This window comes from Piliocolobus tephrosceles, chromosome 5 (assembly GCF_002776525.5).
Source record: "Piliocolobus tephrosceles isolate RC106 chromosome 5, ASM277652v3, whole genome shotgun sequence".
NCBI classification, from domain to species: Eukaryota; Metazoa; Chordata; class Mammalia; order Primates; family Cercopithecidae; genus Piliocolobus; species Piliocolobus tephrosceles.
In genome coordinates, this window is record NC_045438.1 from 135,203,172 (window position 1) to 135,217,432 (window position 14,261).

Here is a 14,261-nt window from a genome sequence, read left to right on the forward strand (position 1 = left end):
TTTGCTTGAGCCCAGGAGTTTGAGGCTGCAGTGAGCCGAGATTGTGCCACTGTACTCCAGCCTGGGCAACAGAATGAGACCCTGTATCCAAAAAAAAAAAGTCCTGTTGGGGTGAGGGGGCTGGAAACCTACACCTGGGCTCTCAGGTTCAAAAGAAACTGAGCTGCAGCCAATCACAGAAACCCGGCCAGGGCCGGGACTGTTCACAGCTGTACTCCCAACAGCCTCTCAATAGAGATTTGTTGGCTGGGTGCGGTGGCTCACACCTGTAATCCCAGCACTTTGGGAGGCCAAGGCAGGCGGATCACCTGAGGTTGGGAGTTCAAGACCAGCCTGACCAACATGGAGAAAACCCATCTCTACTAAAAATACAAAATCAGCTGGGCATGGTGGTGCCTGTAATCCCAGCTACTCGGGAGGCTGAGGCAGGAGAGTCGCTTGAACCCAGGAGGCAGAGGTTGCAGTCAGCCAAGATCACTCCATTGCTCTCCAGCCTGGGCAACAAGAGTGAAATTCTGTCTTAAAAAAAAAAAAAAAAATGTAAATAGAGCTTTGTTTACTGAATGAGGAGTGGGGCATGTTGGGGAGGGGTTGGGATCTGCCCTGACCCCTGCCCCTTGCTCCTTGCTCCTCTCTGCCTTGCCTCCGCACAGGGTAGCTGCCAAGGTGGCAAATGCCCAGCCCCTTGCCCACTCCAAGGGCCCGCCCAGACCCTTGGGCACTTCCTGAGCAGCAGGACACATCCTGCCCTTTGTGCCCATGAAAGGAGGCAGCTTATCAGAGGGGAAAGGACACTCTGTCGGGCCTGGCCGTCTGCCTGGGCTGGAAGAGCCATGTCTAGGAGCTGGTAAGCAGAGCAGACCTGGGTGGAAGGGCCTGGGGACAGCAGACGATTGAGGCTCCGTGCCCCGGGCCAGGCCAGGACCCCAGCCTCTCTCAGGATCCACTCAGCCCCTGTACTCCTTTCCACCATCCTATCTTCTCTCCATTCCTTTCCTACTTCTCAGACTCCTAGTAGAGTTTTTCACTCACTCCATTCATTCAAGCACTATTTAAGGAATATTTTATGTTTGATTTTTGTTTGAGACAGAGTCTTGGTATGTTGCCTAGGCTGGTCTTGCTCAAGTGATCCTTTGGCCTCAGCCTCCCAAATAGCTGGGACTACATGAGCGAGCTACCATGCCTGGCTCTGTTTAAGGAATACTTTATATATGCTAGGCAGCTGGGCTCACAGCAGCGAACAAAACAGGCAACAATGCCTGCCTTCATGAAACTTACATTTCAGTTAAATATATAATATGTTAGATGATGAAAGTGATCTCAGGAAAGATAAAGCAGGGCAAGATAGGCTGGGCATGGTGGCTCACGCTGTAATCCCAGCACTTTGTGGGGCGAAGGTGGGCAGATCACTTGAAGCCAGGAGTTCAAGACCAGTCTGGCCAGCATGGAGACCAGCCTGGCCAACATGGTGAAATGCTGTCTCTACTAAAAATACAAAAATTAGCTGTTGAAAAATAAAAAAATCATCTTGTTGCCCAGGCTGTTCTCAATTTCCTGGGCTCAAGTGATCCATCCACCTTGGCCTCCCGAAGTGCTGGGACTGATTGCAAGTGTGAACCGCGGCACCCAGTGCCTTTTTTTTTTTTTTTTTTTTTAACATTGTGTGGTTTAGAGATACCCCTTTAGAAAGTGACAGCTGAGCAGAAGCCTCAGGAGGTGAGGTAGTGAATCACATAGACTCCCAGAGGCAACGTCTCCAAGGCAGAGGGAACAGCAAGGGCAAAGGCCCTGAGGCAGGGTAAGCTGGGTGTGGGCAAGGAACAGCAAAGAACCTAGGGTGTGACTGAGCACAGTGGCTCACACCTGTAATTCTAGCATTTTGGGAGGCTGAGGCAGGTGGATCATCTGAGGTTAGGAGTTCGAGACCAGCCTTGCCAATATGGTGAAATCCCAGCTCCACTAAAAATACAAAAATTAGCCAAGCATGGTGGCATATGCCTGTAGTCCCAGCTACTTGGGAGGCTGAAGCAGGAGAATTGTTTGAACCCAGGAGGTGGAGGCGGAACCCAGTAGCCGAGATCCTGCCACTGCACTCCAGCCTGGGCAACAGAGCAAGTGAGACTCCATCTCAAAGAAAAAAAAAAAAAAAAAAAAAAATTCCCAGGCTGGACAGAGCACGTAGAACAAGAAGGAGAGCAAGAGGAGATGGGGTCGTAGACATAGGGAGAGCCACATGCCAGGGGCTTTATCAGCCCTTGAAGGACTGGGGCAATGTGGAGTCAGTGCAGGAGTCTGGACAGAGGCCTGATGCTTTAAAATCACGGTAGTTCAGGGACATAGTGCTTACTATGTGTCAGTCTCTTTCCTAGGCACTGAATATGCATTCAACCACTTAATCCTCCCAATACCTTTATTAAAGATGAGGAAAGCCTGGTGCAGTGGCTCATGCCTATAACCCGAGCACTTTGGAAGGCCGAGGTGGGCGGATCACCTGAGGTTGGAAGTTCAAAACCAGCCTGACCAACATGGAGAAACCCCGTCTCTACTAAAAACAAATACAAAATTAGCCGGGCATGGTGGCGCATGCCTGTAGTCCCAGCTACTCGGGAGGCTGAGGCAGGAGAATCTCTTGAACCCAGGAGGCAGAGGTTGCAGTGAGCCGAGATCGCACCATTGCACTCCAGCCTGGGCAACAATGGTGAAACTCCATCTAAAAAAATAAATAAATAAATAATAAAAAAATAAAGGTGAGGAAACCGGCTGGGCGCAGTGGCTCACACCTGTAATTCCGGCACTTTGGGAGGCTGAGGCAGGAAGATCACCTGAGGTTGGGAGTTAGATGGAGAAACCCCATCTCTACTAAAAATACAAAACTAGCTGGATGTGGCAGTGCATGCCTGTAATCCCAGCTACTTGAGAGGCTGAGGCAGGAGAATCACTTGAACCTGGGAGGCAGAGGTTGCAGTGAGCCAAGATCACACATTGCACTCCAGCCTGGGTGACAAGAGCGAAATTCCATCTAAAAAAAAAAAATGAGGAAACTGATGTGCAAAGAGGTTGAGTGACTTGCTCAGGGTTGTTACGTGGCTAAAATACAGAAGAGCCAGGCCTCAGCGTGGCTCCGAGAGTTCAGGCTGAGATGTGCTCCATTTCCCTCCATCCCGGAGGCGATTCTCTGGGTTTTCCTCTAGGGCAGGGTTTCTCACCCTCAGCACTGCTGACACTTCAGGCCAGATCATTCCTTGTCATGGGGGCTGTCCCGTGCATTGTAGGACATTTAGCAGCATCTCTGGTCTCTACCCACTCGATGCCAGTAGCACTCCCCGAGTTGTGACATCACTATTATCTCCAGGTGATGCTAAATGTTTCAGGGCGGGGGTAAAATTGCCCCCAGTTGAGAACCACTTCTCCTCTGTTTTCCGGTCCACTCTACCTGCCACTGTCCCAGCTCAGGTTCACTTCTCTCTCACTGCAACCATTGTGAAGGCCTCCACATTAGCTCCTGCCCCATCGCTGTACATCTTACCAGGCCACTCTCCCAGGTCTCCAGCCCTGGCTCCCATTGCCCTGAGGATGAACACCAAGCTGCTTAAGTTGGCTTGTAAGGCCCTATATAATCCAGCCCCTGCCTGCTTTTCCAGCTCTCACTCACCCTTATTTTTAAGCCTCCTTTTGCAAGCCACCCTCTCCTCATTCAGTCTAGTGCCATATATTGAACCTGATACCATGCTGGACACTGCAGACAATGGAAACAAAGCTCCCCCGAAACCCCCGCCCGTACCCCCAGGTCTTGCCTTTATGCTGTGTTTGCCTCCCGTGGGGAGAGCAAGTAAACACATGCAGTGAATCCTGTTAGCCCTAAAACCAGGGAGCTGTGACGAAACCAGGGCTGGACCAGATGCCATGGCTGAGCTGTACAGGATGGGTATGGGTTATAGAGGGGGAGACAAGAAGAGAGCCAACAGCACCCTGGCAGTGGTGGGGCAGATGCAGTGAGAGGATGGAAGGCTAGGGCGGTGATTTAGGGCTCCAGCAAAGGCAGTGAGAGTGGGGGTGTTGAGTGGGATAGATGGCGGAGAGAAAATGAGGTAAACATAAATGGGTGGGCTGGGTGTGGTGGCTCACGCCTGTAATCCCAGCACTGTGGGAGGCCAAGGAGGGCGGATCACCTGAGGTCAGGCATTCGAGACCAGCCTGGCCAACATGGTGAAACTCCATCTCTACTAAACATACAAAAATTAGCCAGGTGTGCTAACACAGTGAAATCCCGTTTCTACTAATAATACAAAAAATTAGCCAGGCATGATGGCGGGCACCTGTAGTCCCAGCTACTTGGGAGGCTGAGGCAGAACAATGGCATGAACCCGGGAGGCAGAGCTTGCAGTGAGCCGAGATTGCACCACTGCACTGCAGCCTGGGCAACACAGCGAGACTCTCAAAAAAAAAAAAAAAAAAAAAAGGCTGGGTGTGGTGGTTCACACCTGTAATCCCAGAACTTTGGGAGGCCGAGATGGGTGGATCACGACGTCAAGAGATTGAGACCATTCTGGTCAACATGGTGAAACCCCTTCTCTAGTAAAAAAAAATACAAAAAATTAACCGGGTGTGGTGGTGCGTGCCTGTAGTCCCAGCTACTCAGGAGGCTGAGGCAGGAGAATTGCTTGAACCTGGGAGGCAGAGGTTGCAGTGAACCGAAAAAAGCGCCACTGCACTCCAGCCTGGCAACTCTCAAAAAAAAAAAAAAAAAAAAAAAAAATTAGCCAGGCATGGTGGCGGGCGCCTGTAATCCCAGCTACTCGGGAGGCTGAGAGAGGAGAATCGCTTGAACCCAGAGGCAGAGGTTGCAGTGAGCCGGGATCGCGCCACTGCACTTCAGCCTGGGCCACAGAGAGGGACTCCATCTCAATAAAATAAAATAAAATAGTGGACTAAACAAGGAGGCCCAGGGCGGTAGAGGAGTCCAAATGGTTCCTACTTGGTCAGGAAGGTGGAAAGTGGGGCCATGGTGCAGACTGGACACTTCCCAATCACAGACTGTTTGCCTGGCAGGCATGCCCTCCCATTATTTCACATGTCAACTTCCTCCTCCTGATGCAAACCCAAATCACAAATGGTGACTTCTCCTGGAAGCCTTCTGGATTCCTCCCTGCTGGCATTGCTTGCTTCCTTCTCTGCACTCTCCAAGCTATACTACAGCAACATCATCATCTGGTTAACTGCGCGGGTCTGTTCCGGCCCTCCCACCACTGACTGAGTTTCTGGAGGCCAGGGAGCTTTCTTCAGCACAAGAGGCCCCGCGCTCCGCCGCCGGTCGACCGCTGAGGGCGAGGCCAGAAGGAACGGAAATGTGGCACGGTTCGGCAGTTCTCAGAGGCGCGCGCCTGCCCAAGTACGCACGCTCCGCTGGAGCCTGGGGTGGCCGGGCAGTCTTGGCCCAGACTTGTTTGCTGCGCTTCGGTGCACACAGGCACTGCGGTGCCAACCTCCTGGTTCCGCCCTCCCCCGGCAGGCGCCCACGCGTGACCTCGGCCGCCCACAGGCCTTCGACTCTTCCTGGACTCCAGGTCCCAGGCCACCCCGCTCCACCATGCGGATGATGAAGACAAAGTCCCCCGCAAGTCCCTCATGTGGGGCAAGTGGGAGGTACCACCTGGGGCGGGGCCTGGCTCCCCACTGAGCAGAGGTGTTGGCCAAGGCGCTCCCCCTAGTGGTAAGTACCCCCTGGTTCCCCCTCACAACCTCTGTAGTAAGTCACAGCCAGACGACCCCGCCCCACGTCTGCTGCAGCCTAGGAACCTGCCTCCCTGTTTCAGGCCCCGCCCCCTACAGCCTTCCCTCCTCGGAAGCCCACGGAGCTTTAAAAATATAAACCACATCACATCTCTCCACACTGGATCCAAGAATCCCAAGCCTGGTACGGTGGCGCGCGCCTGCGGTCCTCGCTGAGGCGGGAGGATCGCTTGAGCCCAGGAGTGGAGGCTGCAGTGAGCTGTCATCGCGCCACTGCACTCCAGCCCGAGCGACAGAGAAATAAAGAGAAAGAAACAAACCTCTAAACCCCGATCAGCAAAGCACGTCATCTCCACAGATCCTTTCTGACCTCACCTCCTGTTCCACTCCCTCCCACTTATGCCCTTCCAGCTGCACGGATCCCTTTCCTCAAACCCACCAGGCCTGCTCCCGCCTCAGGGCGACGCACTTGCTGTGCCTGCGGCTGCCCTTCCCCCGGAAGGCTCCCTCCCTGGCTTCCAGCACATGACCTCCTTAGCAAGGCCTCCCCATCCCTCTGTGATAGCCCCCCCACTATCCAGTCTCAGCTTTCTTCATAGCACCTGTCACCCTGACATATCTGTTTATTGTTTGTCTCACTAGCGATAATGTAAGCCCCCCAAAGTGGAGGTTGTGTATGTCTTGTTCACTGCTCTATTCCCCATTGCCTGGAACAGGACTAGCATGTAGTAGATGCTTCATAAAAATTGTTCCATGGATTCTTTTTTTTTAGACGGAGTTTGACTTTTGTCGTACAGGTTGGAGTGCAATGGCGCCATCTCGGCTCACTGCAACCTCCGCCTCCCAGGTTCAAGTGATTCTCCTGCCTCAGCCTCCCCAGTAGCTGGGATTACAGGCGCCCACCACCATGCCCAGTTAATTTATTTGTATTTTTAGTAGAGATGGGGTTTCATCATTTTGACCAGGCAGGTCTTGAACTCCTGACCTCAGGTGATCCACCTGCCATGGCCCCCCAAAGTGCTGGATTGCAGGCGTAAGCCACTGTGCCCGGCCCCATGGATTCTTTGAGAATCTTCTATGAGCCAAGCAGCTCTTCATTCAGCTCACATGAGAAGCCTATGATTCACCCATTGCATAGATGTGGAGACTGAGATTCAGAGAGAGATGAGACTTGTCCGCCGTCATATGAGCTTGCTGTAGTGGGAGCTGGGTTTCAACCCAGCTGAGTCTCTCTCCCTCTGCCTCTCTGCTTTCCAACTCATCTCCTAGTTGAGAAAGGGGACAAAATATCTGGTTTTGCCCTCACTTCACCCTAGTATAGGCAAGGCTGACACCCAGTGACCCCAGACAGGGCCTGAGGCACCATCTCCCTGGGAGGTCTTGGCCAGGGGGCCACAGGAGGGGGATCATACAGTCTCCTGAGGTGGGCAGGCCCACCTTTGGACCTGCCCACATTTTCCTGGGGTCACCCACCCTGACCCCCAGCTCCTAAATGACCCAACCCACTGCGTTCCTTTCAGCCACCCCTGAGTCCCTAAACTCTCTCAGAATGGACCTGGGTGCCTCTGCTTTTGCCTTCATCCCACCTGAGATACAGTGAGAGAGACAGAGACACGGGGAGACATGGGGAGACAGGGACAGAGACAGAAACACACACACAGAGACACACTTATCAACAGAGAGAGACCAGGAGAGTGACACAGACTTGGCAATCCCTTTGCAACGCTCCAAACCTCATGGACCCAATCAGGGCCACTGCCAGCCCATTGCCCCTTTTGAGCAAGTTAGGAAAGGCACCCACCAGGGGAATGCTACCCCTCCCAGGGCCTGGCGAGTGAGTGCGATGGGCTGGGCTTCAGTCCCGCTGGCCCTTCGGCCGAGTGAGTGTGCTGGTGCAGGAGGGTCTGTGGAAGCGTCCCCGGATGTCTCTATGCCAGGGGGAGAAGGCAATGCTGCAATGCTCCCCCGTCCTCGGGCCCAGCCCACAGGCCTGCCCCTGCAGTGTTCTCTGAGGCCTTTCAGGAACGCTTGGGCTCTCACCACTCTGGCCTTGACCAAAGTCCAGCCCTGCACACTCACCCACGGGGCCTTCCCCCACAGCAGGTCCTTGGGTCACCTCTGCCTTCACCACTCAGAAATGTCAAGCCAAGCCCTTCCACAGAAACCAGCCCAGGCTGCTGTGTGGTTGGGAAGAGGGCCTCAGGCCTGTTCCAGCACACAGACCCCCTCCTGCTCCAGGGACAGCACCAGCAGACCACACCACACTTCCCAGCCTCACAGGCCCCCGCAGTTCAGAGGAATCCCAGGAGTGGATGAGAAGGTGCCGTGGGCCTCACTGGACAGACAGGGAAAATGAGGAACAGAGAGGAACGGTGAGCAGCCCCGGGTCCCACACCCCGAACCAAGGTTTCTGCCCCCCTCCGCCCCTCCCTCCCGCATCCAGGTGCTCCCAGGGAAGGGAAGCCCTGCAAGGCCCCACCCTTCCCAACAGAGAACACTCTGGGAGGAAATGATTAACAGGGCAATTAGGGCACAGGTGAGTCATCTGGTCACAAGGCCACCTCCTGGCTGACTCGGGGACATCCAGATGGGCCCTTCCACCCAGCCCCAGCTCAGGGTCTGAGTCAAGGACTCCATGGGATCTGGCCAGGAAGCCCAGGAGAAAGCCCTCAGCCCTCTCCAGGCTCCACCCATGCCCTGCAGGCTGGGGGACAGAAGCAGGGACTCCCACCTTCACTAGGCTGGCCTGGGTCAGGGCAGGGGACCAGGCTGCTCCAGTTTCTGCCTCCCCACGCTAAGTCTGTGGCCACGGGGCCGGCCATCCAACCAACAGCTGTTGTTATTAATCACAGCGATTACTAACAATGGTCATCATGTTCTGATATTGAACTTCAGCTCTGCAACAGGCCTCAGGCTAGACACAGTGGAGATCCATGGGGACCATGAGACAAGCTTCCATGGAGAGCAGTCATGTTGAAAAGAGTTGGGGACAGTGAGCTCTTTTTCTCATACATCTGCTGAAGGGCCTCAGAGCCTGGACCCAGGCAGAGAGGAAGGAACGGGGACCCCACAGGGAAGCCAGGAGGACCTTCTGGTGAACAGCACCTCCTGGTGTCCAAACTAGGCCTGGCCCTGCTGCCCATCTCATCTCCGGGAAGCCAGGTGTGTCCGTCTCCGTCCCTGGCCGGTAAGGGCCTGTCATTAGGCACCCCACCCCAAGCCCACCCTTACTTTTGAGATTAGGCAACACTGGCACCAGGGACCCCTGGCCTACCCAGGCCGGCCCTCCCGAGGCAGATCCCCTGTCCCAGGGCCTCTTTCCTGGCTTTGTCCTTGGGCTGGCTGGGCAGGAACTTCCTGCGAGAGAATTCCCGGATCCTCCCTAGGAGGCTACGGCACGGCCTGGGAACTTAGGGAGGGAGGGAAGTCAGGGGCACCCCTCCTAACAGGGGCAGGGCTTGTGGACGGCAGGGTCCCCTGGCACTCTGGGCCTTGGGTCCTTCACCAGCCCCAGGTCAGGCCCGCCAGACCTCCTGCCCTCTCGGCTCAGATGCCCTGGGGCAGCCCCTTCACTCGGCAGCAGGGCAGCCCTAGCAGCCCCCTGGGCATAGACTGGGGACTAGATCAAGGCCTCAGACAGACTGGGCTTGCTCCAGGGTTGAAGATTGAGGGGCGGGGTCCCAAGACAGCTAACAATGAGGCCAAAGTCAAAGTAGATTTTTATTAATAACATCACAGGCCCGAGTTGGCTGGGTGGGATAGAATTTGGGGCAGACCCGTCCTACAGACACATGGACACTGTCTCAAGACCCGCTGGCCACAGGGGCTCCTTAGATGTACCCTAAGAAGAGAGATACCCCCAGGTACTAGCTCCGGGGATCTGGGCAGGGCAGACTCGGGGCCAGCGCCGGCTTCACTAAGGAGGCCAGTTTCCCATCTCATCCTCCCCAAGAAGCAGGCCCTGGGGGACAGAAATGGGTGAAGGAAGATGCCTCAGTCTTCTCTGTACCCCATAACCTTTCCCCTGCCCCCAAGAGACAAGCACCCGAGGACACCTTTCTCCCACTTCCCCTCGGCAGGCACAGCTCCGTCAACCCTGAGCCACCTCCCTGCCACACAATGGAGAATCCCTTCTCCCTCCAACTTGGGGAGTTCCTTGGAAGCCCCAGAAGTCAGCACCGCAGCCAGTCCCTCCCCTCCCTCACCTCTGGACCCCACCCCAAGGGGGGTCTGCGCTCTCCCATCAAGCCCAAGGTGGCGCCGCTGCTGCCTCCGTGCCCCTCCCTAGGTGCCCAGCATTCCCCAAAGGCTGGGGGGGCAGCCTCCTTCCTGCTCAGCACAGTGTCCCTGAGGGCAGTAAGGGGAGATAGGAATGGTGATGAGGACAGGACCTTTGAAACACCCACTGGAGATAGATATTCTTAAGGCAGCTGTCCCCAGAGTGAGGACTGGGCGGAGCCCTTACTTGCCACCACCCAGAAATGACCCAGGCCTCTCAGCACTACTCAGGCAACCCCAGGACTGTGACTCCTGGGACAGGGCAGGCTGGCTGGGGAGGGGATGGGAAGAAGGGGGAGGGACCAGTGAGGGCAGATCCCAAGATTCAAACCCTTCCATGTGAAAAGACAAAGTGAGGGGCTCTGCCACGTGCTGACAGCCTATGTGGCTGTGGATGAGGTGACACAGGGGCTTCCTGTGACATGGGCATGCAGGCGGGCTTGGGGCAGTCAGAAGGATGTCCCTCAGTGCCCAGCAGGTAGGCTTTTCTTTTTGTTTGAGACAGGGTCTCGCTCTGTTGCCCAGGCTGGAGTGCAGTGGCATTCTCATAGCTCACTGCAGCCTCAACTGCCTGGGCTCAAGTGATCCTCCCACCTCAGTCTCCCAAGTAGCTGGGACCACATGTGCATGCCACCATGCCTGGTTAATTTTTGTATTTTTTGTAGAGACAAGGTTTTGCCATGTTGCCCAGGCTTTTCTCAAACTCCTGAGCTCAAGCAATCCGCCCACCTCGGCCTCTCAAAGCGCTGGGATTATAGACGTGAGCCACCACACCCAGCCCCAGGTGGCATGTCTTTCTGATAGGCATGCTCCAAAGTGAATCGCACTGTGCTAAGCCCCCACAAGGGAGTGCCTTTGCAGCTTACAGCTGCACACGCATCATCTCAGGAGGTCCTTGCAACAGTCCCCCTTCATGGGTAAAGAAACTGAGGCCTCTACTCAACATCACAGAGCAAGCTAATGCCAGACTAAAACCTCTGGCCTCCAAACCCCATGCCCTTTCCTTTTGTAAGCTACACAGACTGTCAGGGCAAATGTCCACTGAATAAAAGAATGAGATGATGAATGGATGGAAATTAACCGAAAAGGTCATCGACACATTTTCAACAGATCCATCAACATGCACTCAGAGAAGCTGAGACAGGTCTAACCTTTAAAGGCCGATGTCAAGGACAGGGAGCAGCAGGATGGTACTCCGTCTGACCCAGTGGGGTCACTCCCCTGAGCCTACGTGTGTTTGGAGTGGACAAGAATGGGAGAGAGATTAGAAAAACAGCAGCATCGTGTGAATTACAGATGCTTAGGAAAGGCTTACAGCCTGTCTAGACAAATTCACTCATGTTACAGATGAGGAAACTGAGGCTCAGAAAGAGGAAGGGACTTGCCCAAGGCCACACAGCAAATGAATAGCAAAGTTGAGACCAAAGAAATGGACATTGTGACTCTGAGTCAAGTGAGAAACAGCGAGACTGATGGAGAAGAGAGAGAGAGAGAGTGTGTGTGTGTATGTGTATGTGCATGCTGCGTGCACTCACTCAGGGGGCCAGGGACCTGAATTCAGAAATACTACCACCAAGAAGGCATTATGCCTACCCTACCCAGGCAGTGGGGCTGGAGCCAGGGCCCAGGGTGCGGAGGGGATGGTAAGCCTCCAACCCCACCTTCTCCAGGCAGGGGCTGGTGGTCTGGCACAGGCCAAGCGTACCTGGCCATCCACAATGCCTGCCTCCACCAGGGTGATCACTGGCCGGGTAGCAGCTCTCAGCCCTCTTGGCTGCCTCGCTTCCAGAGGCAAGACTCTTGCTGCATTCCCAGAAGCTTCTTCAACTCCGACTCCAGGAAACCTGAGAGCCAGAGAGATGGCAGGGGACAAGGAGATGGCAGAAGACAGGCAGAAGTAGGGTGGAGCAGCCTGCTGGGAACCCAAGGACCCGGAAGTGCAACCGCACCCTGAGCCTCATCCCAGCTCTGTGTGATTCCAGCTCACCCTCAGTCACAGCCCTTTCTTATTCCAGGAGTGCAGTCAGCCAGGCACCACCGCTCCTTCTCCCTGCCTTCCCCAGGAAGCTCACTTTGAGGGCCTCCTCCGGCAGCGGCAGCCTGAGACCTGCGTCTTCACCCACTGGGGACAGCATGTGAGGAGCAGGTATCTGCCCCCACCACCAACTGACTCAAGAGCCTGGATCTGGAACCCAAACTGCCTGCACTCAAGTTCCAGCTCTGCCCATCACTAGCTGTGTGACATAGGACAAGTTCTCACTGTGAACTGGAGGTGGCAATAGGACCTACCTCAGAGTCGTAATGCAGTATTTTATGAAAAGTGCTTAAAGAAGGTCTGCCCCATTAATGGCTATGTAAATGTGAACCATGATTTTCATCATATTATGTATGCTATCACCACTAACCCAACTGCTGTCCACGTCTGGGCTGCCCGGGGCCCTACTGGGAGAGAGGACCCTCTGGGGCTCTGTCACAGCAGTGCATGATGGGAAAACCAGGGATGGAGGCAGCCACTGAAGGCATTAGAAACCTCTGGGCTGGGGGAAAGGGTGCTGCTTGAGTAGTACCACCCCCTCAAACCCTGAGGAAGACCCTAGCTACACCTAGTGTGGCCTCGAGCCCAGCCACACGCGGCTCCCCGGGCTCAGGTGGTCATCTTAGGTCCTCTGGTACCATCTGGTGGTACCTGCTGGTATTGCACCCCTGAGCCACCGGCCAAAGTGAGGCTTCCTGGGCCTGGGGCGACGTGGGAGGGGAGGGGCGGAAGCCCTTATGCACTGTGTCTGTGGATCTGAAAGTCTTGTACAGTGGCGACTGGAGGGCAACAATGCCTGGGACACAGAGCTTGAATGAGCTATCCTCTTCCTTCATTTTCTCTTCCTCGCTTTTCTCCTCACTTGGCAAACCTTTTCGGAGAGGAGTCCAGCCAGTCTCCCAGCAGGTGAGGGAGCCCAGGACCCCAGGCCTGCAGCCCCACCCACCGCTAGGCAAGACAGGAAGCTGGAGGGAACATGTCCCAAAAGGTTAAGAAAGGGGACTGCTCCTTCCAGTCCCAGGCCACATATTCTGGGGCCCAGCCTGATGTGGGAAAGGCCCCAACCCATGCCTCATGCCCCCATCACCCACAGACCTTGGCCATGGCTGAGTTTTGAAGCTCCTTGTACCAACTGTGGAAGTGGTTCCAGGGAGTAGCCTCCACCTTGGAAGAGGCCAACACGAGGTGTCCTGTGAATGGGGTGGTGGTGGGATGGTCCAGGCCCTGGAGGGCAGGCACGCGGTCGGGGGCTGAGTTGTGGGTGGGGTTGCCATGTTTTCTTTAGCAAATGCCTACTGTGTGCCACACACCGTTCTGGGCGTTTTACAGAGTATCTCAGTTCATCCTTGCACTTCCTTCAAGGATAGGTACTGTTATATTCCCACTTTAAAGACGAGGAAACAGACGCAGAGAGGTGGAAGAAGCTGCGGCCCATCACACAGCTCAGCATGTTAGAACCGGCATTTACCCAGGCCGTCTGACTCCAGCAGTCCCTCAACATGTGTCCCATGTCCTGCCAGGCCCTGCACCCCTGAGATGTTCCACAAGAAGAGGGTCCGTATCTGGCGCTTCCCCTATGCCTATGGCCACCACACTCACCTTCAAGCAGATACTCCTTCTCCCTGGTGGAGGCCTCGGGGCTGACCTCACGGGACCCCGTGCCGCTCTGGACGTAGTATTCCTTCAACTTCAGGATCTGGATAAAGTGGCTCCTAATCCCAAAGCACAGTCAGGTGCGGGAGGCAGGTGGGGCTCAGAGGTGTGGCAGAGATCCCCTAAACCTCCCCCAAGGCTCACCCACAGGTCTGCCGGCCCTCTCCAGCCTTCCTCTCCCATCAACCCCCTGCTCTGCCATCTGGGGTTCTCCTCATACAGGGGATTATTGCTCTCGAAAGTAGGGTGATGAGGGGGCGGGGAACGGAGAGAGAGGTGGGCCCCTGTCCTCACAGGGGATGGCTGCCAGGCCTGCAGGAGGAGCTGGGAGCAACAGGACCCCCCGCACTCCGGGCCCTGGCACATTCCCTTTCTACTCCCTAGCCCGTCCCCTTTTATGTCTGGTGTCCCCCATCCACAGCCCCTCACTTGTGGGAGGACCCCCATCTCTGCCTCCTCCCCAGCCCAAACCCCCATCTCCAGCCTCCTCCCAACCGGATGCTTCTGTCCGTTGGCTACATCCACATCTCCCTGTCCTTCCCCAGCAGGTGCCCTGTCCCAGGCC

The 14,261-nt window shown here is 55.4% G+C and overlaps 1 protein-coding gene across 1 annotated transcript; it reads left to right on the forward strand.

Annotated features, from left to right (window-relative positions):
- The first annotated feature begins 3,903 nt into the window (after positions 1–3,903).
- Positions 3,904–10,929, forward strand: LOC111543147 (putative uncharacterized protein encoded by LINC00336). The gene is given in 5 exon segments (XM_023213017.2): positions 3,904–3,978; positions 5,270–5,639; positions 5,642–5,710; positions 10,674–10,811; positions 10,814–10,929. Coding segments are annotated over 5 exon segments (768 nt in total).
- Positions 10,930–14,261: the final 3,332 nt, after the last annotated feature.